A 23,162-nucleotide genomic window follows, 5' to 3' on the forward strand; every position below is an offset into this window, starting at 1 on the left:
TATTGTGACAGTGCAGTATAGTATAAACTCCACCAGGTAGCTGAAAGTGTTGAAAAATTATGAGAGTGTGTTGCTATGATAAGTCACTACCCATAATGATTCACCTCTACATTTAACAGCATTTACGTGACATGACAGCCAAAATGACTGTTCTGGAAAAGTGGAAAAACAACAGAAACATAGAAGAGAAGCACACAACAAATAAGAAAGATTGGATTGATTAAAAATGGACAATTATATTTAAAAAAGACTTTTAATCGATCATTTTTCAGAATCAGTTTGACTCACACACAAAACATTTCTCCTACACATCTGACTGATCAACAAATGACAAAAATCTACTTCCTAAATGTCAGAAACATGCTCTATTTAAGAGACAGTTGTTATAGAGAGTTGAAGCTCCGCCCCTTCCTGTTTTACTTTATTTAATAAAAACGTTTGTCTTGTCGTGAATGAAGAGAGACAAAACCGAGACATTTGTACGTTAATCAAGTCAATAAAGTGTCAGTTTGTTGTAATTAAAGTCAAACATCATGTAGTTTTGAGTTAAAGCTCAGTGAACTACATCATCTCATCAACACGCACCAGAACCAGAGAAGGTCGTGAACAAGATGAACATCACAATAAATCTGCTCATATTGACAACTGAAGTTCTGGTTCTGGTTCAGTTCTGTGAGCTGCTGATAAACAGGAGCAGCTCTACAATGTTTAAGTTAGGAGACGACACTGTGACGTCTTCATAATGATGTATTTTAACAGTCTGATGTTTCATTAGTTTGCTGACAAACATCATATATGTGATTCATCTCTCTTCATTCACCAGACAAAGGTTTCATCAAACACGGTCCCATGGTGGACGTGGCTTCAGCTCTCTGTCCGGCTTTGGTGAAACCTTGGACGTATTCAGAAACCTCGAAACAACACTGAAGATGCCTTCAATACTATGAAAGCTGCTCAGCAAAAGTTTGATTGTGCGCACTAGAAACTTCCACCATCTGAACTGGCTAACTTCCAACAAAACCTACTGAAGTAACAGTAAAAGTATGATGCGTTAAAACTTCTTAATAAAAAAGGGGAAGTTACAACAACAAAAAAAGTAAATCCTGTACGTAACGTAGTAAATGCAGCTCGTCTCTAACCACCTCTGGAAATAAGATCCCTTGGTGGTCCACCAGAAATGGCGTAACATTCAAATTCTTTATCTTTAAACTTATCAGGCTGGTCAGTTTGTTAAAGGCATCTAAACACACAATGAAATCCTTTAACCAACGTTAGCTCTCTATATTTACAGCTTGTTCGTTGAGATATAGGCTGTACACTGTCAACAGCTGACTGAATGCTCTTTGCTGACTCTCTGAGGACTCAGTAGCTTCCTCCATGTAGAGCTGGGGAGCGTCGGTCGAAGGTGCTAAGAAGACGAGGTGGAGAAGGAAAAAGGAGTGAAGGGGAGGACGGACGAAGGAGCCTCGGGAGAGGAGAGGAGCTGATCGCACCACGCCGGGTCATCCAGGTTGATCTCAACGAACGGGTCGCTGGAGCAAACCGCTGAGGAACAGAACCACAGGGACAACTATCAGACATCAGAGTTATGTTTTCCTGAGATATGTATCGTAAACACTTCATTCCTTTCTGACCTCTGACTGAAAGACTTCTTTAGCCTAGCTCGGCATCAAGTAGCAGAGAGCTAACGTTAGCCTAGCTCCAACAAAGTTGCTTCCACTACAGCTCCTTTCTACTGCCAGGTAGTTTAATCCATAATAATAGATCATGATTTATTTGTGCATTTCTTTATGTAGTATTAATCTGAATCTTCACAGTAACTCGTAACTAATTTCGGGTAAATGCAGATCTGAAATGTAATGCAGCACATATTTCAAATAAATGCTAATGAGTGCACATATTCTTTAATTAGATGACGTGGATTTTAACCCTCTTTTTAGACAGATGCTTCTGATGCTTCATTGGATGTTTTAGCAACACAAACTGCTGTCCATAAGCCACACAAATGGTCTACCGCTGTGTCACGTTAGCTTAATGTTTGCAAACTTAACTTTTTAAGTTTAACGGTGCATTAGGTCAGAATTTTAGCTTGAAAAATGTAATAATATATACAATATCTTACATGGGTTGTTGTTGTTTCCGATCTCCTCCCCGACAGTGTCGAAGAGCAGGTCGGTGCTGCTCAGCGGGCTGGTCGTCTTGTCAGCGGGGTCGTCGCCCAGCGAAGGACTGGTGTTACTGGCGGGCGAAGTCTCACCAGTCAGGCCGTTAGCATCGGACTGTTCCTGGTCCTGTGGAGCTGGAGTGACGGACAGAGGTAGAAGAGAAGAGAAGAAAAGGTAAGACAAGGTGGAGTGTTTGATTGGTTGGATTGTTGGAAGAGTTTTAAACGAAGCCTACCGCTCTCTCCGTCGGGTCCCTTCTCCTCTGGTGTTGAAGTTGTGCCATTGGCGACTGGAGGAGGCGAGAGGTCGTCTGTGTTCACTTGGTCTTTCGGAGCTGGTCGCTCTGAGATACAACACACACAAACCAAAGCACACAAACGTTAGTACACACCTCTCGAAGCAGTGGTCACATTAGAGCAGTTTAAATGTAACCACACACACCCAGGTCGTCCAGGTAGACCGGCTCAAAGGTGCCGGTGGGTTCGTTGTGATGGTTGACGGGAAGCGGACGCTGCAGGTCGAAGGAGTACGTCTGGACAAACAAACAAACACGTGAGCCTTAACTGTAACAAATCACAACGAGCAGACGTAAAATATGTGTTTGAAAGGTTTTACCCTGGCAGCTCTCCTGAGTAAGTAGAGGATGATGCACAGAACGATGATCATCAGGATGATCAACACCAGGATCACATAACCTGAAGACAGAGACAGAGAGAGAGAGAGAGACAGGTCAGTGGCGTGGGCTGATGTAGAAACTTTGGGTCATCGGTGCCAACAATTAATGAACTGTGATAAGAACGCAAATCAGTTCGTACACATGATTACAACGGATGTACAGTTGGTTGGTTGATTGGCTGGTTGGTTGTTTAGGGTTTTATTGGTTAGTTGGTTGGTTGGTTGGTTTTACACAATGTATTAATTATTTCACACTGTTTTATATAGTTATATAATATTGAAAAACGTTGCATATGGAAGGGCATCGCATTCACCAAAGACTACAGAGGTGTTTTCTCGTACAGGAATTATTGATATCTTATCCTACGTAGTCTGTGAAAATTATAATCTGTATCACATAATTATAATTATCGGTCAAGGTATAATTGAGGATAATTTGTTTCCGTTGAATTATTTGACTATGTTGTGGCCTTTGTGTCAGAAGAGAATATTCATATGATGAAATAGTAAAACATACTCACCCCAGGACGACTGACCACCGTCTTCAATTTTTACTAAAAGAAACAAACAGCTGGTTATTGATCAGTTCTCAGGTTCAGTACTTCAAGACACATACAGTGTTCATGCATGGTGGTATCATACTGCCCCCTAGTGGAGAACAGGAGCAAGAGAAAGCTACAAATTTTGCTCTAACACTGGACAAAACCTTTGTCTTTTCAAAACAGACATAATATAAAGAATCCTTGAGTCTAATAAGGAAATCTAAATAGAAATAAATGAACTAAGCAAGTCCACAGATCACCAAAGTATCAGCTGAAGAAGAAAACACGTGTATTTTTATTACTTATGAAAAGTTTTTTGTCATATCTGACCAATAAAACATCACATTCTCAGGCAAAGCAAATTTTGTAAAAGGGTACTCAGAAGTCATACTTGAGTAGAAATAAAGATATTTCTTTGGTAAAACTGAAAGTCACCTGTAGGAAAAGCGCTTGAGTAAAGGTCTTAAAGTATCAAAGTAGTTTACTGGCAATAAATGTACACATGTTCCAATATTGAGAACTTTTATGAATACTGGAATCAGAGGTTTTTCTTTTCCCAGTTGTGAGTAAAATGAATGGATTTTAATATAAGTTACTTTGGCTCTGCTGCAGCATGGAATCTGCAGAGTAACTAGTAACTAATGAATAACATTCTATAATGAATGTTGTAGAGTAAAAAATGTACAATATCTGTCAGTAGTAGTGGAGTGGAAGTATGAAGAAGCAGGAAATTGAAATACCCAAGCAAAGTACTTTATAAATGTACAGTACTTGAGTAAATATACATTCCAGTTCTCTATAACTTTGTGTGACATAAAGTGACTTACTAGCGGTTGCGTGTTTGTCCGAGTGTTTGTGTGCCTTATAGGCTTGAGTGTGACAGTGTGTGTGCGTGTGTGTGCGTGTGTGTGTGTGTGTGTGTGTCTAGCAGTTACAGAGTATGCGAGCATGTGATGTTTGTGGTTTGGCACACAGGAAGACAAACTGAGGCACACAACTCGTAAATATGCCTCTTGCATCCGCACCACTGAGAGCTACCTGGCTTTGGTGAAGTACCCGTCGTCGCCATAGTGACTGTTGTCGTCACAGCAACAGCGTCACCCTCCCTCCCGCTGCCTGGCGTCTGTACTGCTGGGATGCCAGTGCCGTTCTCTTTAAATCCATTAGTTGGTCTATGATTGTCTTCTTCTTCAGTCTGTAAAAGACACGAGAGGGAAGTCAGTTTGTGTTCGACAGCTTCACGTCATTTTTCGTCGCTCCATCATGTCCTGTATTTGTAACCAGGTTGAATTAAATGTAAATTAACCGAATATGTGAGGCTCTTCGTCTTCGGTGGTGTCTTCTGTATTTGAATTTGGTAGTTTGACTCTTTAAAGAACAGAACTAGTTTTAAACATTTAGTTTAAAGGAGCAGTTCACCCAAAAATGTTAATTCAGTCGTTATCTCCTCCCCCTCATGCTGATGGTTGATCGGTTGATCAGTTGTTCTTTGTTTTTTGCTTTTTGGTTGGTTGGTTTGTTGTTGATCGGTCGGTTAGTCAGCAGGATTGCATTAAGACTACTGAGAAGATTTGTTTGGAGCTTGTAGAGAGGATGGGTCTCAGCCCACAATAGACCATTTCATGTTTTTTTGTTTTTTTTTATTTTATAACGAGTCTCCAGCTGCTTCAGTTGTTTAGGAGAATGCTACAACACTTGTTTTGCTGGTCACAGATAATGTTTTGTGGACTCCAAAACTTCACCTGACTCTGGATCAGGAGGAGATAATGACTGGATTTATATTTCTGGGTGAACTGCTCCTTTTAATTCCCAACGCGTCAGATACACTAGCCTGGTCTGTGGCTTCTAGGTTGGACGCTGTCGTTACACAGTCCAAGCTAGTCACCTCACTGGTTTTACTCCAGGTGAGGAGTCAAAAGATGGTTGCATGCTACAGGTACAGAAGTACAACAAACGTTGTGGCAGCTGTTACCATATTGGTTGGTGAAGGTTTCTCTGGTGCCATCGTTGGTGTATTAGTCTGAGGAGAAATCGAGGCAGACGCCTGGCCGAGAGTTTCATTTGTAGTCACAGCAGCTGTCGGCGTCAGAGTCGGAGGGGAATCTGTGTCTGACATGGAAGAGACACACAGGAATCAGCCAGATGTTTTCTGAACCCTGGATGGTTTTACATGTACGTCAGAAACATCAGAATGGAAGAAATAAGCAGAAAACATCAAAGTCATCGTCTTAGAAACACTGTTGAATCGAGTACGTTTCTACAAAACAGGACGCTTGTTTTATGTTGAATTTTCTGTTTCTTGTCTGTCACTTTGTTGCGTTCATACTCTTGTAAGGTTTGGACACAAAAACCACTTGGTCAGTTTTAGGAAAACATCACGGATTGACTTAAAATCCCTGTTTGGGTCGCCACGATCGCAGATAGAGATCGTCCGACTTCCCGTAAAAAACACTCCACAACACCAGATGGAAATTTCTTGTGGTGTCCTTAAAAGATATCTGGTGGTGTGTCTTGGCCATTCGGCAGCCTCGTCACCACCACCTTCCCCTCAACTTCCTGCTGCGACAGGTGGTTAATAACCACATAATGTGTCGCTGCCATGCTGGGTACACATGTCAACATCGGACATTTCTGTGGTTTGCAGAAAGGTTGACTGCCAACGTTACATCCTGGTGTCTGGGCTGGTCCAATATGTCAGTTAGACCTCAGACTAGACTGGGAACGACAGTTTGAGGTAGCAGGTTGTCATAGTAACACAGTAACACTTCCTGACTGTCATTGTCCGTCCTGGAGATCCGCTCGCTATCAGCAGTTTGATAACATTTTGTAGGAGAGCTACAATAAATCAGTAATAGATCAAGTATGTTGTCACTTACTTGTTGTGATATTTGACTTGTTATCTTGTAGATCAACACTTTCACTTTGTCCTCTGGATAAAGAAGACATTGCTAGAACTGAGACAGAAAGAAGAGCAGAGAGAAGTTATTACACAAGGCCACCAAACTCTATGAAGCAGAACCATTAGAAATACCTGGACCAAGGACATTATGTTAATTAATATTACTTGTCCAGGTTCTGACAAGTGCAAAATAGATGAGTAAATATCTGTATATCCAGCGGCCGAAGAAGCACTCCGATCTTTTACTTAAATGAAAGTAGCATTACCTGTTACAAGTCTACAATCACAAAAGTATTCCCATCAAAATGTAATTAAACGCAAGATATGAAATTTCTGCCCCTCAAGGTCGCTATCAAAATAAAAGACGTTTGACAACTGTGATATCGGGAGGAGATAGTCTGGATCAGATCCAGATCTGTCAGAATCAGAGGTTGACCTGCTTGCTAGCTTACTTAGCTAATGTGCAGGAACTTTATCTGGCTGTTCGAGGAAAATAAACATCAACAATCCTGAGGTTGAACTTGCTTCGCTGGTAGTGAACAATCACCACCGCTGATGTGGAACATCCCTCTGACATGACTCAGGCTCAAATGTTTACAGATGATGTCACGTTTTACAGCTTTAATCACGTCGCTATCGCCAACTTCCTTCCTCACTCTCAGACGCTCTCCCTGCTGTGATAGCGACAGACGACCAATTGAATTGTTGCCTTCAATAAACTTGTGGATTTCTCTCAAACTCAAACAAAATATATAACACAAGTCTGGTGCCAAAGTGGACCATTTCAGAATAAGTCATATTAATAGATTGGATTGTAATTATTGATGCTTCATTGAATTTAATGAGGCTGCTGGCAAAAGTGGAGCTCCCTTATCTTATGTTTGAATCGTCACACAATGATAGAAAAATGTCTTTTTTTGTGATTGTTGCGGCATAAAATATCAAAATTCACAGCAGCTTTTCTAAAAGACGACTGTGCATGTTGTGTTGATCTTATTAGGTGTGTTTGTGCAATAAAATGTCCTCTGTCTCTGTTTTTTTGACAGCTTCGGTCAGGTAATAAAGAGTTCTGTCAGTTGATGACTTTCGTTTGTGTCCCAGTACAAAGTTGCATGTTGTGCACAACAGTTTACCCTTTATTTACTGTTAGTGGTCACGATCACAACATGACTACTTCCTGGAGGGTCTGATGAACAGAGTTAGTTACGTTTCACTTCCGTGCTCACAGACTCAGTGAGGTTAACAGGTGGGTTTACTGACCTTCTCAGTTGTACTTCACAGAACTGCTGCTGCAACAAGTTTCTGATGTGTGAAAAGGGCGAACACTGGCGTGAAAATGTGAGCAAAGAAGTCGGGGATGATCATGTAGGAGAACGTTAATCTTATATTTACTCACTTCTACTTCTTTTATTGTCACTCTGACCTCTGACCTTTGAGCTGTGCTCTGATGGTGAAGCTCAATCCTCTTAACATCTTCTTCTTTTTTCATAAATGATGCACAAATCTTACTCTACAGTTAATTTTTTATATATTTGCACCCGAAAGGAAAATATTTATTTATTATATTGATTCATTTTAAGATTTTCTGATATTTTTCATTGCATAACGAGTTACAATACAGAGGAATCTCTGTTAACATGTTCGTGGTTTCATATTGAAACAATGTAAAATCAGTAAATGTGCAAAAACCGGCGTTACTTTGCTAATTTAAGGTGGAATAAATGAGGCCGAGCGAACAGTTTTCCGGGGAAATAAACTTCGAGGCGACAGTGAAAAAACATAATGTGGATTTCAAACATAGTTTTACATTCCATAAAAATTCTCAGATATACTTTTCTCTCTCTTGAAGTGTTTTGCATCCAATTTAGTGACATTTCAAGCTTCCTCTCGTTCATTTATTCACCTGTATCGCAGTGTTTGTCTGCTCCGCATTACTTCCTGTGTACGCAGACGTCCTTGAATAAACCCTTGAGTTATTGGATATATTGGAGAATATATAAGTGGTTTTTGCCATGTTGGCCACTCACTGGAGATTTCAGCAGAACTCGTTACAATCGGGAGTGAAGCCACGAGGCTTCGTGTCAAAACAATCCAAGCTCGCGCCTCGGGAGATTTGAATGTTGGCGTGCGAGCGAGGGCGGGAGCCCTGATCAAGTTCACCTGCGGCGCTTCTATCCTGCTTTTATTTACTCTAATCAATAAATCAGTTTGTCATAAGTCTGAAAAACGACACAAACAAAAGGAAGTAAGTTTGAGGTGAAACTTACCGAGGAGGCAGAGGTGACTCCACGACTTCTTCATGGTGACGATGATGAAACTTCTCTTTCTCTTTCTAAAAATAAGTCTTTAAAGATGGTGGATGGTCATCAGCGAGGCGGCTCAGTGTCCTTTTAGTATCTTTAAGTTGTTCCTTTTTCCACGACCGTCTTCCTCTAACCTCCACTCTCACTTCTTCTCTGCAACTCTCTCTCTCTCTCTTCCTGTCTCTGCAGCTCTCTCTCTCTCTCACATCCAACCTGCTGCTCTCGTCTTGCCTCTCACGATGTTAAAGGAACAGTTCACCCAAAAAAACGTGCACGGAGTTCCCAAGCTGCAGCTTTCTCCTAAACAACTGAAAAAAAATACATGAAATTTCTTCTGCACAGTCTCGTAAATGTCTGCAGAAGTTTAAAAATAAGAACTTTTTAAGCTGAAATCTTCCCTGTAGCTGCTGAGTTAATACAGTTAGCGTGCATAACCTCAGCGGAAAACAACATTAGAAATGCTCCACACAGCTCCAAACTGTCAAACTTCGGGTTTTGGGTTTAGTTACTGTTTTCTGTTTTATTACAGATTCGTCCTCGTGTGTCTGGTTGTGTTACTTCCTGCCCTTCGTCTTGTTTTCCCTCCCTTGTGATTGTCCTGATGAGTTTGACCCTTCCCTGGATTTACATCTTTGGGTGGACTGTTCCTTTAATGGAAACACTGTAAAGTTCATCACTTGGGAAGGACGCACATGTTCAATCTCTGCAGGGTGTATTTATATTCTGGTATTCGTTCTTTCGGCCTACAATCACTTGTTTCTGCACTATGACTTTTCCTTTCCCCCTCCCTGTTTCTGAACATACCCACCACCCTCACTCTCTCTCTCTCTCTCTCTCTCTCTCTCTATAACACTCTCAGTGTCTCTCTACCCTCTAAATGTCTCTCGGTATATGTCAGTATTCAGGAACTGAGTCATCGACCGCAGCGTCAGCTCCGCATCGACAGGATGCTCGCTCAGTTTTTGACTTGTTACCTCACTACCACCTAACACATCGTCGGACCGGTTGAGTGCTGATTCTCACTCTGTCATGTTTGAAGGCACATACAGTACAGTAGACGTATAATGTAGCACTTGATTTGTCTATATACATGTTATCAATATGAGCTTTAGTTGTTACTGGACTGTTAACAAATATCACATGCTTTATAAACCATTTATCAAGCAAGTGTTTGTTCAGAAATGTGTCAGCGACCTCAAAGTAAATGTCAAGTTTCCAATTAAAGAGCAACACTAGAGAAGTTCATACATGTACTCAATCAAATTCAATCAAAAGGAAACTAATATACTACATTTATTTATAAGCAACAATCAACACCCCAGGACACTTTACAAATCCTAATGGACGAATACAACAGACGGTGGAAAACAAACAGCAGCAACAACAGCAATGAAACACACCCACGGATAAAACAGTACATTCGTAACATTCACTGAGGTCTCAGTCGCAGCCCGGACGAAGCTACAGATGTGCACCGACGCAGACTCTGAAGATTACAGATGTCAGGACGATCCACAGCGAAGGTCCAGTCCTCCACAGTGCGGCTTCTGGAGAGACGAGAGAATCATTTCAACAAAAGAGAAAAGAAAAAGGAAATAATACTTTAAAGCAAATGAGGTAACAAACATGAAGAAACACACAACAAGTTCTGAAGAGCAGCATGAAACTTTAAAATCCTGAATATTTGACTTTGGGATACAAGATTTCTATAAGAGTCCGGTACAACTTAGTTCTTCTATTCTGAAATCCATTAGGGCCGTTGACTGTGCAAGTGTCGACACAAGTTTTCTATAAGTGGGTGTTTTATTTGACATCAGGACATCAGAGCAGGGAGGATGTGGGAGATGACACGATCTATAGCAGGGGTCCCCAACCGACGACTGGTCCGTGGCTCGTTTGGTACCGGGCCGCAGAGAAAGATTAAATACATGATTTTATTTACGTTATATTGACGATCATACTCGGAAAGTTGGCTGATAAAGTGGCTGAACTGCAGCTGCGGGGACAGCAAGTGACGGTGGCTTTAAAGTATGTTACCTTAGTAAGTTACGGAGTAGAAAGGAACACACTTCGGGTGTTTACGCACTTTGTTGGGTAATTTTATTTAAGCGTAATCATATGCGCACACACACGTCCCCCCAACCCAGTCCGTCAAACTATGTCGTACATGAAACGGGTCCGTGGTGCAAAAAAGGTTGGGGACCACTGATCTATAGGACACAGGAATACGGTAAATATCATCGCATAGGCCAGAGCCTTTCTGAAACGTTGAGAGATTGAAGGCATAAAACAGTAAACTTCCACATGAGAACAGCGTTTTGTGAGTCTCCTTCTGAAAGTTATCTTGCACAATTTCTGTGAAATGTGTATTTCATTAACAGCTCTGCGTGAATACGACGACACCAAAAACAACAGCAGGCTATCAAGCTTCGTTTGCATTGACGCCCCTCCAGCAAATTAGATTTGCTGCAACGTGACAGTGATGTGATGACTCATCACTCCGTAGTGTGCAGGCCCATGGTGTTACCTCCTCTAAAAAATGTACTTTAAATAGTTGCTTCACTTTTACAGTGTTTATCAGAGGCTTTTCAACGTAACGGGTTGCATCGTCTGCAAACAGACACACCAAAGAAACCCTGTTGTGCCACAGCTGGAGAATATAAAACTTTAAGTGTAGTGTCTTTTTCACCTGAAGTTTAAAGGAACAGAAGAATGAATCGAAAACACAACCAAAAACAAAATGTAGATGAAAACAATCATGAGGTAAAATGCTATCGGTCACTAAGCTAGCTGTGTTGACACTCACTCAAAAAGCTGAGTGGATGTCAGCCAGAGGAGAGCGAGCAGTTACCTGAGGAGGAAGTGGTCGAGTTTTCAGGTGTCTGGATGTGGTCTTCACCGCTGCCTTCATGTAAATCTTCATCATCAGACGGTTGGTACTTATCGTCCTCCATTAGTAACACTCTTGTAGCACCTGTAAGGAACAAAAGGGCAATTACAGCTTGTTAACACTGCAGCAACACACTGAGGATTGTTCCCTTTTTTGCTAAAGAGAGTTGATATTTTTTTGTACCTGCACAACAGGAGGTTTTCCCGCCGATCCGGCAAAAAACAATAAAACTGAAGGGACTTTTTTTTTTTTAAGTAGCTCGAGCAACACCACCACGAGTCTTGAGTTCACCATGAATGCATCGTCTTGCTTGGTTGCAGGATGTTGGTTTGTTTGTTGGTTGTACCTGCCTGATGCCTTTCACCTTGAAACTGTTTGCATGAACGCAGGAATCGTAGCTGTCTAACAATGATACCTGAAGTTCAGTCGCCTCACTTGTTGTAAGTGACGTACCGTAATTTCAAAACAAGCCGACCTTGGGTCTTGGTCTTGTACCCGTCCGACCACCCAAACGCCTCCCAACTCAGACTGGACTTGGATTTTCTCAGTCGTTAAACCACTTCAGAAGAAGAGAACCTATCATTTGCTCTACCTAGCTTTAGCTAATGCCAGGCTAGCTGTCTCCAGTTTCTCTGCTAATCTGAGCTAACCTGCTAATGGCAGATGTAGCTTAGTAAACCCTACCAGCATGAGAGAGGCTTCCTCTCTCAGTCTTCCTTTTTTCTTTTATCTTAACATCTCTTTGCTGTCTTGAACCATCAGTCTCGTGAAGGCTAAGAATAACGGAGGTTTCACACTCTCAGACTACTACCTCTTCCCAAAAGAGGAAGAAGGAGCTGACTGGACCGTGGTGATGGTCTTAACGCTGCTGTGGACGTCTTTCCTGAGGCCTAAGTCGCTGATTTCTTTACAGAAGAGGTCCAACACGCTCCACGACCGCTGGATTGAACCGAGTCCTTCGACCATCGGCCACAAACTGATTTTAATGAAAAAGAAGTAAAATCCGACAGTATGTTAGATTTCTGAGGGTTCGGCAGTCTCTCATTAACAATGACGAGCCCTTCAGGATGTTTTTCTGCGCCGTTTGTAACGAATGAAAGTTAATAAATCAAAGAGTCTTGGCTGAACCAGTTTGTGAATATGCTAAATGGTGGTTTATTGCTATCACGTCTTGTCATCTGTCTTTGATGAGCTGACGTGGTTGATAATCATTAGGAAGTCATGCACATTGGACAAAGATCATCACAAAACACAATCTTTCAGTGGTAAAGCTTTGACTCTGACTCACCGACAGCCCAGATCAGCAGGTAAACCTTCATCATCGGCATCATCATCACCACCTCTTGAACTGCTCCTCTTCTTCTTTTTCTTCGTCGTCTTTTCAAATGTGAGGCGTGCACCCAGTTTCTACAGCTGACTGACAGCTGCCACTTCACCACTGCATCTCATGTGCACCAAGACAGGAACCTCCTAACCACAGTTTGTCAAGGCGGGTTTTAGCAATGTAAGACTTCGCACCCCAGCTGATAATTGGCTCTAGTTCAAAGCCGTCAGTGACGAGAGACAAATCAATTTTTTTTTTTTTTTTTTTTTTGGATTGTACCACGAATTACACATTAGATGTCTGACGAAAAAAGGGAAGCGTCCTGCGAACTCGCCAAACGATGCAAACACCGCTTAGCAAAAAGTGCCGATCCTGGCTGCCTGTTCACGCTTTAACCTGTTAACAAACTCCACTTCTTTAAAATAAAATGCCATTAAACTCTAATACAGAGTTACCAAAGATGGCTGCTGGCCTCTGAACTATTGATTGGCAGCTCCTATGCCCGCCCTGTGTCCGGCAGCAGCCAACAAGATATTTTACAGACAGGAGTCCTTTTTTTGACGACTCGTCCGTTCAGTTAATTGTCTGGGAGTCTCAGTAGTGCCTCAAACTGCCTTCTTATTCTGAAGTACCATTTCAGTCACATGTTTAGTCTAAAACACAATTTTCCAAGATTAACTGTTGACAGATTGGCAGAGAGGAACTGCGATGGCAGATGCTTTTTCACACCTCTCCTCTCGTATCACAGCAGACGGCGTTATCTTCTACGCAGGATGTCCTGATGGCAGCGACTTCATCAAGTAGGAGTTTCCTGCCTGATCTCCCCCCACACAGAACAAAGAAGCATTCATGGTTCTGATTCTATGCTGGCCCGTCTCATGTGACCCTCTTCTTCCTCCTCCCTCCTGATCCAATAACACGCCAGCCTCAGCGACTGATTCAAATCCAGTAATATAAAATTAAAATGTGTTGGAAATTATGTCAGGTGTACTTTACTTCATCAGCGTAACGCCACAGTGAGGAGAGAGAGAACCAGAACCAGAACCAGAGTCCAATCAGAGGTTAACCTGCTTGCAAGCTCATGCTCTGATGTGCAGGAATGTTATCTGGCCATCCGACGTGACTCAGGCTCAGATGTTTACAGATGATGTCACGTTTTACAGCTTTAATCACAATAAATCTGGTTATATTGACAGCCTGTTTGTCTGTCCAGGACCTTATTTCAGTTACGTTGTTGTTGTTCAGATGATCATGTTACAGACTCCAAATACATTCAACACCAAACCAACACAGGAGAAAGCAAAAAGCTCAAACATCTGCAGATCAGATTGTCAGAATCACTTTATTTGTTTCCACATCATTTTGGCAATAATTTAATCAAAAAGGAGAAACGACAGACAGTTAAAAAGAAGCAACGGTGCTTCACCAGCAGGTGGCGACGTTTAGCAGGCTGGTCCACGTCTCCATGGTAACACAGTGTATTACACAGGAGCAAATCATTTCAGCCTTTTCTTTACTTGAAAAAAAAAATGGACAAAAATGACATAAATCTGTCGACAAACATCAGACACTTTACATCAGAAGAGCAAACGAGACGATGTCAGATCTGACAAAAAGATGCGTCTTGGTTTCTTGCACTGAAATCTCTGCGTAGCTGGAACGTAAGGCTTCGTCGTCACTCTGTGTGCGCGTGACGACACGTCAGGAGAACATGAACATACAGGAAGACACGGCTGATCTCAGAGGCTCCTCCTCCGTCGATCCAGATTCATCAAAATGTGAAAATATAGAAGTTGGATGTGGAACTGTGTGACGTGGCTGGAGAGCGTCTCTCGTTTGGTTAGTTTGGAGTCCAGACATTAAATAGAATCTGCCTGGAGTGTGTTATTTTAAAGGCGCAGTATGCAGGATGTGTCGGACAAAGGTGCAGATGGTTGATTATCAGTAAAATAACAAAACGAGAAGGAACAGGGAGACACTGCGACACAGTTCTAGCAGATCATTAGTGTTGATTGTGAGGGAGTATTTGTGTGCGAGTCAATATATCGTTCTTAAATTGTCTACCGTTATTATTAAGTGTGTAAATGTGTGCGAGCAGCGGGAAGATTCTTTAAACTGTTGACACAAACTCTCTGGAGAAACAAGAAGGGACGGTTCATTTGAAAAGGGGTTCAGTTGAGGAGATGATTCTCTTCTGCCTCCTGCTGTCCATCTGCAGAATCAACACACTGATATTAAAAGCTTCATGACTCGGTGGTAGTTCTGGTCTAACAGCTCGGGCTCGAAGGTTCAGAGTCATCTTCTAGTGTTTGGAGCAGCATCAGGTTTGTTCCTAAACCCTTAAAGTTCTCATCTTTGAAGCGTTTTTTGTTATATTTGTGGAAAACAGCCATCATTAAATCAGCTCCTTCCAATCGTTTCACTGGGATCAAATGTAACGACCCACCTGCTGCTCGTTTGTGTTGATCAATCTGTTGAGTTCCTTCCGTGTGTTTCAGTACGGGTGATTCTATATTTAAATCCCGAGTAGAAAGAATCTGAAATATAATGGCCACCACAGATATTTTCCTAAATAAACCACTTGTGCAAAGAGATTTTTCATAAAAGATCATAGAAAACTATTCGCAGCAATCTCATAAATATGTTCGAAAACGTCGACTTATCTTCAAAATAATGTTCATCTTCATATAAATACCGTCCGTATTCACACGGGGGGGGAAATATTCAAGTGCTGCCAGGAATATAAACATGAGTGTTCATACAAATCTGTGCATAGAAACAATGATTACTCACATGTTGCATCACAGCTCAGAGTGTAATGTTTGTGCATGTGTTGTGCTTTTAGGTTTGTAAAGCAGCGACTCGCTGACGGATCATCAGATGACCGTCAGCAGCTGTTACTCCTCCGCGGAGCCGTCCGGGGCGATGCTGTGCTCCTGAGCGATGGCGGCCAGCTCCTTCAGGAACTCTGCGAACAGGACGATGGCGAACACTCGGCTCTTGGCTTGTGGGGGAATGGGAGGGCAGGCCGGCAGGACGGCGAGAGGAGGCAGAGCGAGGGCGTTCTTCACGGTGCCGTTAGGAAGAGACGGGTCCAGGATGATGTCGCCGCCCGGAGATTGGAGGCACTCTGAAAGACACGAGGACACGTGAAGCATCAGGACGCCTCAAAGTTAAAACCGTCTGGACTTCATGTAGATGAGCTGCAGCTAGAACCTCCACCTGTGCTTGTTTACCTCTGAACTTGCTGTCTTGGTCTTTAGCTAACAGGAACCTCCAGGCCTGAGTGATCAGGGCGGGATAGTCCGGTCGGGCCGCCACGTAGCGCTCTATCTGAGCGTGCACCGACACCAACACCTGAACACAAACACAAGACGTGCAAAGAATAAAGATACGAAACGATGGAGTGTGTGTGTGTGTGTGTGTGTGTGTGTGTGTGTGTGTGTTACCTGGTACAGCGTGCGGACGTTGGGCTGGTTGTGCGTGTCGGTGCCGAGCAGGAAGGACCTCAGCAGAGGTTGCGGGTACGACACCAGCTGGGCCAGGATGCCCGTCACCAGCAGGTTCACGGCGATGGAGTTCTCCAGAAGGTTCTCCAGCCGCGACAGCAGGACGCTGATGAACGGACCTGTTGCATCATGGGAAACCACAGGTCAGTGTGTGTGACGGGGAGACTTTAACATCTAATGCCGTGAGAACTCAGACCTGTGAATGGAACTCCGAGCCTCCTGCTGCCTTTCTGACTGCTGCTCCTCTCCTCTCCTTCCTCCTCCTCCTCCTCCTCCATCACCTCCTCCTCTGCCTCCTCCTCTCTGTCATCCCATGAAGAGCCAAACACAAAGCCGTCGTCCTCGTCTTCCAGTTTCTGCCTCAGTGCTCGGACTCGCCTCCTGAACGTGCTGATGTCATCGGTGATGTCATCACAGTCTGGCTCCACCCCCAACGAGAGCATGAGCTCTTGGTATCGGGACAGGAAGTCGTCGTTATTAGTGACCTTGTTACCGGGCAGATTTGGAGAGCTGGCATCAGTTGCAGGTTCTGAATGGCCGTTGGACAAAGTGTCTGTAGATAAACTGTGATTCTGTTTGCAGTTCTGCTGACTCGTCTTCACGTCTTCCTCCACGTCACCACATTCATCGATGACGTGATTCTTTAGGTTAAAACCGTTGATGAGAACCTGACGGCCTTTTGTTTCTCCTTCAGTCCTCCTCACCTCCTCTTCTCCGTCGTCTTTCCTCCTCCACATCTCCTTTCCACAGTCCTCACTCCTCCTCCTCAGCTCCTTCCCGTGATCCTCGCTCCACCGTCGCTCCTCCTTCCCTCCGTCCTCGCTTCTCCTCCGTGTCGACATGATACTGTTCACCGTTTCCATCACCGTCCTCCCTGTTGTCGTCAGCATCGTTGTGAAATTCGTCGTCGTCACTGCCGTTTGCGCTCGCTGGCCGTTTGAGATGCTTCCACGCGCCCGTCGATTCGCTGCCATGATTCGCTCCAAAATGGCCGCCTTTGTGTCTTTCTGAGCGACGAGATTGTAGACCAGAACATCGTCCTCAAACTCAGATTCCTCCACGTAGCAGCCGTGCACTAGTTTGGTGGCAGTGCGTCGCATCTCCTGGATGTGTCGAGGAGGCAGAGGAGGAGGCGCGGGTGTAGAAACGCTCCTGTCGACCTCCATGCTCACGCCGCCGTTCGCCAGAGCCAGATCGTCATCTGCAAAGATGTCGTCCCACTCCAGGTCCAGAGCCGAGCCGGCTCTTCCTGCCTGGGTTCCCACGGAGACAGTATCTGAGGAGGACGGCGTCGGGGAGAGGGCTGAAGGAGGAGGAGTGACAACCAAAGAGCCGATGGAGTCGCTCTTGCCTCGCTGCACGATCTCCTCTTCGTCTTCTGCGTCATCGCCTGGTGTGTCGGATCGGTACTCATGAGGCGAAGGGTTGATCCCGTCGTACGGAGCCGACCAGAACCGACACGCCCTGCAGAGAAACCAAACTCATCAGCCTCATTTAGCAACTTTACTGTACATCTTGTGCTTTTTAGCCATGTTAGCTGCGATGCTCGAGGGACGGCCTCTCTCAGCGTGGTGCTGGTGGTGCTGGTGGTGCTGGTGGACCATAATAAGAAGTTTGGGCTTAAAATAGTTTCCTTAAAAACATTAACAGTGTTTCTCTGTTGGTCACTGTGTCTCTGGGTGAGAAATGTCTTATCCTAAACCAAAAAATAATGTATAAACTATGATAAAATAACCCACCTATTCATCCCAATCATCATACACCGAAACCCAGAACATTATTTTCCTTTAAACAAGTCCATACTTGACATCTAAGACACTGTGCACTGTGTACAGAAGTACCAGGTTGATCTGGAACCTGAGAGCTGAGACCGACCTGTGTGAAGTGGAGATGGCCTGACGGGCGTCCCAGAGGTAGTGGAGATAGTTTACGTCGATCAAGAAGTCTGAACCTCGACAGTAACCCACACTGTCCGACACCGACAGGTCTGAAACAGACAGAATCTACGTTAACTCATATCAGAGAGTGTAAACGTGTGACGTGTAGATGTGTCGGTCGTACTGACCGGCTCCTTTGGGCCAGTGGATGTGCTCCGAGTGTGAGTGTGTGTTGGCGTTGCGAAGGTTCCCCGGACACCAGGAGGGCATGAGGAGCAGGAAGGAGGCGGCGCTGGAGGAGTAACAGTCCCTCTGCTTCAGGGAGCAGCGCTGCTTCCTGCTCAGGTGACTGCAGGGAATCAGATACCTGAGGAAGGACAAAGGAGGCAAATCAAAACAGGAAGTGGCTTTGTTTTTCCCACATTACACTGGAACAACTGGAATAACTGTGGGAGAAGAAGAAGCTGCTGATGGAGGAGGCAAAGAAGGAGAACAGGGAGAGTTTCTTATTTCCTGTAAACTAATAATAGTTCTTCCATGAATCTGTGAGTCGTCACACTGACCTGAACACCAGCTGCAGCATGACGTCTTCACAGAAGAGACCAATCAGAGTCCTGAACAGAGCCAGAGACACCGTGCCCAGCTGATGGACACACACACACACAGGTGAAGGTGAAGGTAGAGCTCACAAACACAGGTAAAGAGTCATTACTACAGGTGGATCGTGCTCACGGTGTGTTACCTGGAAAGGTGTGTTGACCCGGCTGACCAGGGTGTCCAGGATGTGCACGTTGTCGTGTGTGTGCAGCAGGATGAAGGACAGGAAGGTCTGCAGGAGGGCCGGCTCGGGGATGGAGCGCAGGAACAGGTCCAGGTACGCCGTGGTGGTCATCACCTCCTCCACCGTCAGCTACACACACACACACACACACACACACAAGATCAGTGTAAGCGGCAGGAAAGCAAGCAAGGAAAACAAATAACTTAACATGTTGCAGAACTGCAGGAGAAGGCTTGAAGGATTTAGATTCTCACGCAGATCTCTCAGAATTGTGCAATTTGTTAAGAATGTCTGGTGTGTTTGAAGCACTCACACCTGGACTTAGATGCTAATAGAAGTTCTGAACAGGTGAGTATGGCAACATCACACAGGTGAACAATGAAACACAGAGGCCAGCTGTGGTGATGTTTGGTACCTTGTGCAGAGCAGGAGCCAGAACCGGCACCAGGAAGCCGTTGTAGATGTAACTCAGCAGCTGAGAGCGGATGGAGGGATGAGCGACCTGAGAGAGACGGATACATGCTGACTGTAGGACTGTTCAGTGTGTGTGTGTGTGTGTGTGTGTGTGTGTGTGTGTGTGTGTGCATTACCTTGGTGACGGCACTGCAGAAGTCCAGTGAGTGCAGGAAGTGGACGAGAGCTGGAACCTGTTGACACAAACACCAGGTGAGAGTGACGTCGTCATCAGTCAGCTGCGGCTCACTGATCCATAAATCAATTAACTGTTTCTTTAAGTTCTCATGAACTTCTGTCTTTATCCTTTTATTAATTCATGACTCAAATATCATCGTGTCAACATGTTTTCATTGTTGTTAATGAACACAGTGTGTACCTGCTGCCAGTCCACCTGGTCCAGACAGTGCCAGTCTTCACTGTAGACCTGCAGCCTGGCAGGAAGAGACGAGTACAGACCAGACAGACCTGTGGCCAGCACCTGTCCACACACACACACACACACACACACGGACACACACACACACGGACACACACACAAACGGACACACACAGAGGCAGGTTAGAATTTCAAGCACACTGGCTTCTGTGGAAATTAAATTCCAGTGCAGATTACGTTGTTGTGTTTATGAAGAGGAGAGAATAATGACTCATTTCACAGAATTATTAGGTCAAAGGTCGTTAAAGGGATAGTTCTACATTTGGGAAAATATATATATGTTGTCACTCTTATATTTGTACGGTAAATATGAAGCTACAACTGTCTGACTATTAGCTTAGCTTAGCATAAAGACTGGAAGCAAGAGGGAAACAGGTAGCCTGGTTCTGTCTAAAGGTAAAACCATCCACCCAACAGAACCTCAGTGCTTCTCTGAGAGATCTTTATATGCAGTATGGCGCCAACAGTTGGTTAGCTTAGCTTAACTTATCTTAGCTTAGCATAAAGATTGGAAACAAGAGGAAGAGCTAGCCTACCAAAGCCTCCAAAGCTCACAGATCAACATGTAATAGCTTCTTTTGCTGGAGTCTTTGCTTTTTGCCTCCGACCTCACAGTGATGATGAGACTCCTCGCTCCTTATCTTTGGGAGGAGCCAGGCTAGCTGTTCCCCCCTGTTTCCAGTCGTTATGCTAAGCTAAGCTACCCAGCTGTTGTGTAGCTTAGCTTAACCTCAATGACCCCATAACCTTAATGTAAAAAATAGAGAGATTTAGATCTCTTTGAAAACAAATCTGTGGGTTTTTTTTTTTTCAAAATGCAGAACTATTCCTTCAGTGAGAGAGGAGAGAGAAAAAGAGAGAACAAATAAACAACAACAACAAAAACAAAAACAACAACAACAGCAGCAGCAGCATCCGTTAACAATCAGGCAACCGTCCAATCACGTGCAGACTTACTAATCCCTCTCTGTGTACGAGCCAATCGCACACTGGTTTACTAATCTGCTCGCTACAGAAAGATTGAGGTCAGAGTGGTTACATGGACTTAAACCACACACACACACACACGCACACACACACACAGACGCACACACACACACACACACACACACACACACACAGGTGGCACGTGTTGAAGTGTCTTTGCTCGCTCTTTCACACACACTCTCTTTCTCCCACAGTGAATGCAGCGATGGATCCAGTGACTTTATGCAGAACTGGTTTTATTAGTCAGCACTTTTTTATTGTTTTGTTATTGAAGATTTTTTTTCATTTTCACTTCTATGCTCGCTTCATGTCTCTGTGAACACTAGCATCAGTCAACAACTGCTGGATGGACTCAGCTAATGTTAGCATGCCAACGAGCTAAGCTAAAACATTAGAAGATGCTCAACATCAGCATGTTAGCATTGAGCTCACAGAGCTGCTAGCATGACAGTAGACTCTAAGTCCTGGTGGAAACCCTTTAAATTGTTTTACTGTCTTAAAGATTGTTAGTTTTACATGTTTTTAGATTACTTTCATATGTTTGTATTATTATTAATTTAATTTAGTGTTTTCTGGTCTGATATATGAAGAGAAACATGTCACTCACTGCCCTGTTTTATCAGTTCTGATAACTTTTTTAAATGTAAATATTTCATCATACATAAATTACAGTAGTTTCAAACTTTATCATTTATGTATTTATTGTTAATGACCTCTCACCGCCCACCAGGGGGCAGAATCACTGTTGTAGTTGTCCAGTGCTGAAGTTCATGACAGAAACACATTCCCATTATCCTCAGCTGTACTTTGTGTGCATGTTAGCATGTCGATGTTAGCATTACACACACACACACACACACACACACACACACACACACACACACTCTCCCTGAGGAGGCAGCGAGCTCATTAGTTTATTACATAACTTGTGATAATGAGATTACAATGCAGAGGGGAGATGAATGGAGCGCCGCACCAACACGACCACAGACTCCACTAATTTAAACAATAATCTCATTCATAAAAAACGCACTGAGTGGTTTATTGGAAGCTTTTTTTAATCCGTTAACTCCAACCAAGACATGCGCTATTTTCCTGCTTTCATGCACTCAGAAAAAACATATTTATGTCCTTTTTATTCCTAAATAAAGATCAGATAACGTGGAAAAACTGGCAGCTCTGCTCAGAAAATGTACCTTCACATTATCCACAGACGTTTGCTGGTTTGACTCATCTGTGTGATGTAACTCTGACGTACATTAAAGGTTTCTGTGGCTCAGTTTTCTATCTACAATGGCAGCTAACAATCTTAATACATGTTGTCAGAGAGGCTGAGAACAGATATAACACGCTCTGATCTCTTCAGAGTTTTAAGACTATGACACAATTTTAACCTCTTATCATTGTGTTTAGTTTAAAGCATTCAAAATATGGACGCTAGAGGCAAAGACGGCAGAATGCAACTCGTCTAATGGGCTTATCTCTGAGAGACGCTCTGAGAGTAAATCCTTGACATTTCCAAGTTTAGGAGACACGAGATGACCCTGAAACTTGTGCCAACAGACGATGAGCGCAGGCGTCGCGGCGTGAACGGCAAGGTTGTATTTATACGTGTGTGTGTGTGTGTGTGTGTGCGCGTGTGTGTGTGTGTGCACTCACAGGACAGAAGTATGTGCTCTCGGCGATGTGCTTGGCGACTCGAGGATCGGAGGCCGACAGAGACATGATGAGCAGCAGAGCATCTCTGGCCTGCTGACCGACCGAACCCTGTCTGAGAGAGAGAGAGAGAGAGAGATTATAAAGGTGGTGGTCCGGCTGGTTCTGGTTCCACCCACGTTCACGAGTGTGCATACATACCTGTGTGTGTACGGTATGAGCAGGGAGAAGAGCAGGAAGTTGGCGGCTCCCTGGTCCTCGCTGGTGTGGAAGAACAGCTCCAGGACTGACGGGTCTTTGACCAGAGCCACACACAGCTGGTTCAGCAGGAGGACCAGCTCGGCCTCCACCACACCGCCGCTGTCTGGAGGAGCCACACAGGTGAGAAACTACCCAGGTAACTCTTCACAGCATGTAAAATCACCTCCTAACACCTGTCTGATGTCATTAGACAGCTGGTTAACGAGAAAAACATCCGTGATTAGTTGTTTTTAAACCTTTCAGCTGCCAGTAGTTCCTCAAAAGATGCAGTTTGTTTCAGCCACTGTGTGTTCGGCCACAAGTGCTTAAAACCTGCCGATATGGATTTATGAGATCTAATGATCACGTGAGCTTCCAATCCAGCATCCTGGCACGTCAATCTCATCTCAGCGAGGAGGAAA

At 44.0% G+C, this 23,162-nt stretch overlaps 2 protein-coding genes and 1 long non-coding RNA gene across 7 annotated transcripts in view; 1 reads left to right on the forward strand and 2 right to left on the reverse strand.

Moving 5' to 3' along the window:
* Positions 1-234: 234 nt before the first annotated feature.
* LOC115589129 (uncharacterized) lies at positions 235-8,757 on the reverse strand. The gene is made up of 10 exons (XM_030429855.1): positions 8,549-8,757; positions 6,259-6,336; positions 5,355-5,491; positions 4,421-4,577; positions 3,362-3,394; positions 2,781-2,860; positions 2,607-2,697; positions 2,401-2,508; positions 2,123-2,299; positions 235-1,545 (listed from the first exon to the last, which is right to left on the reverse strand). The coding sequence occupies exons 1-10, from the start codon at positions 8,580-8,582 to the stop codon at positions 1,409-1,411; spliced, it is 1,032 nt and encodes a 343-aa protein (XP_030285715.1). The 5' UTR covers positions 8,583-8,757; the 3' UTR covers positions 235-1,408.
* A 1,107-nt stretch (positions 8,758-9,864) lies between these two features.
* Positions 9,865-23,162, reverse strand: part of LOC115590537 (protein FAM160A1-like) — an 18,183-nt gene continuing 4,885 nt past the window's right edge. For 4 of the 5 annotated variants that reach the window (XM_030431919.1, XM_030431920.1, XM_030431921.1 and 1 more), the window contains exons 6-18: positions 22,702-22,864; positions 22,504-22,615; positions 19,798-19,899; positions 19,556-19,612; positions 19,381-19,467; positions 18,927-19,094; positions 18,748-18,827; positions 18,373-18,551; positions 18,183-18,294; positions 16,504-17,771; positions 16,248-16,426; positions 16,035-16,155; positions 14,122-15,928 (exon numbers count right to left, since the gene is read on the reverse strand). In XM_030431919.1, the coding sequence (XP_030287779.1) occupies positions 15,696-15,928; positions 16,035-16,155; positions 16,248-16,426; positions 16,504-17,771; positions 18,183-18,294; positions 18,373-18,551; positions 18,748-18,827; positions 18,927-19,094; positions 19,381-19,467; positions 19,556-19,612; positions 19,798-19,899; positions 22,504-22,615; positions 22,702-22,864 (2,861 nt within the window). In that variant the 3' untranslated portion in view covers positions 14,122-15,695. Of the gene's footprint in view, positions 10,132-11,435; positions 11,559-14,121; positions 15,929-16,034; positions 16,156-16,247; positions 16,427-16,503; positions 17,772-18,182; positions 18,295-18,372; positions 18,552-18,747; positions 18,828-18,926; positions 19,095-19,380; positions 19,468-19,555; positions 19,613-19,797; positions 19,900-22,503; positions 22,616-22,701; positions 22,865-23,162 lie in introns of those variants that run through there. The other variant, XR_003985769.1, reaches the window with a different exon arrangement.
* The window catches only part of LOC115590538 (uncharacterized), a 1,743-nt gene continuing 1,319 nt past the window's right edge, over positions 22,739-23,162 (forward strand). Inside the window, exon 1 of the long non-coding RNA XR_003985770.1 lies at positions 22,739-22,881. This is a non-coding gene — a long non-coding RNA (uncharacterized LOC115590538). The remainder of the gene's footprint in view (positions 22,882-23,162) is intronic.

Source organism: Sparus aurata, chromosome 10 (assembly GCF_900880675.1).
Source record: "Sparus aurata chromosome 10, fSpaAur1.1, whole genome shotgun sequence".
NCBI classification, from domain to species: Eukaryota; Metazoa; Chordata; class Actinopteri; order Spariformes; family Sparidae; genus Sparus; species Sparus aurata.